A 1,141-nucleotide genomic window follows, 5' to 3' on the forward strand; every position below is an offset into this window, starting at 1 on the left:
GACAGAGTGTTGAATTTAACTTCAAATGCACGATCCACATAATTTACACTGAGCTTAAATGAAATTAACTGAGCAGAGAATAATGACTATCTGTCAAACACTTTATCACGCACCGTTGCTATTGGTTTGAAGTACATAAAAATAATATATAAAAGATATAATAGATGTATAATAGATGGCGCTGTATGTGAAAAACGATTTCAACACTTTTCTGTTGAATTTTTCCTGAATTTTCAAGAATTTTCTTTGCTATAAACCTCACGTAGCCCAAGACCTTTCCAACGAATGCAAAACCATGGAAATCGGTTGGTGCGTTCTGGAGTTATAGCGTCAGGGAGGAAAACCGGACTTATTTTTATATATTAGATATACAAAACTAAACAGTTGTTTATAAGTTATTTGTAATAATCAATATATAACAATAAAAATATATAAAATCAGGTTAAGCAATGTTGAAGGTCTCTCTTCTTCATTCCAGTTATGATCTCAGGCTAATCATCCTCCCTATAAAATTAAAAAAGTAAAATCAGTATAATAATTTAAAAAATATATATATAATTGTAATAACTTACTCTATACTATAATGACCATGGGCTAGTGTGTTTATTTTGTCCTCTAACACCACCCTCTTATCATCATAGCTGTTGTACGTTAGCTTATTAGTTCTTATTGTCATAAGCTGGTGATTAAATGACCGTATCGATACATTGTCTCTATTCAACTCCAGTCCAACTTCTCCAAACAGGCACTTTCTATGGTCTTCAAGAGTCATATGGTTTTTAACCACATGAGCTCTGATACCCTTCGCCTTGATATTTTCTCCTCCTCCTACTTTGCCCTCTACAGCATATATATTATAGGCATACGACTTGGCCCTCAACCCACAGAACTCAGTAATAATATCCCCGTCCACATCGTCGGAGAAGAAGCCCGGAGTCTTCTTTCTTTCTGCCACATAACAAGGATGGTCAATGGGCAGGTTAGCAGTATCCATCCTATCCAACAAGCTGTGGTTAGCCGTCAAGTCCACATAAAAATCTTCTGTCTGAACATGATACACTAGTGAATCTGGAAAAAAAATGATATTAAATAAAAATATATTATATGAATGTAGTATATTTACCTGTGTCAGTGTACATAA

General features: G+C 34.3%; 1 protein-coding gene across 1 annotated transcript; it reads right to left on the reverse strand.

Annotated features, from left to right (window-relative positions):
- Positions 1-6: 6 nt before the first annotated feature.
- On the reverse strand, positions 7-1,135 carry LOC100571252. The gene is made up of 3 exons (XM_003248553.4): positions 1,124-1,135; positions 573-1,068; positions 7-504 (listed from the first exon to the last, which is right to left on the reverse strand). The coding sequence occupies exons 2-3, from the start codon at positions 992-994 to the stop codon at positions 492-494; spliced, it is 435 nt and encodes a 144-aa protein (XP_003248601.1). The 5' UTR covers positions 995-1,068; positions 1,124-1,135; the 3' UTR covers positions 7-491.
- Positions 1,136-1,141: the final 6 nt, after the last annotated feature.

Source organism: Acyrthosiphon pisum, unplaced genomic scaffold (genome assembly GCF_005508785.2).
Source record: "Acyrthosiphon pisum isolate AL4f unplaced genomic scaffold, pea_aphid_22Mar2018_4r6ur Scaffold_2609;HRSCAF=3134, whole genome shotgun sequence".
Taxonomy (NCBI): domain Eukaryota; kingdom Metazoa; phylum Arthropoda; class Insecta; order Hemiptera; family Aphididae; genus Acyrthosiphon; species Acyrthosiphon pisum.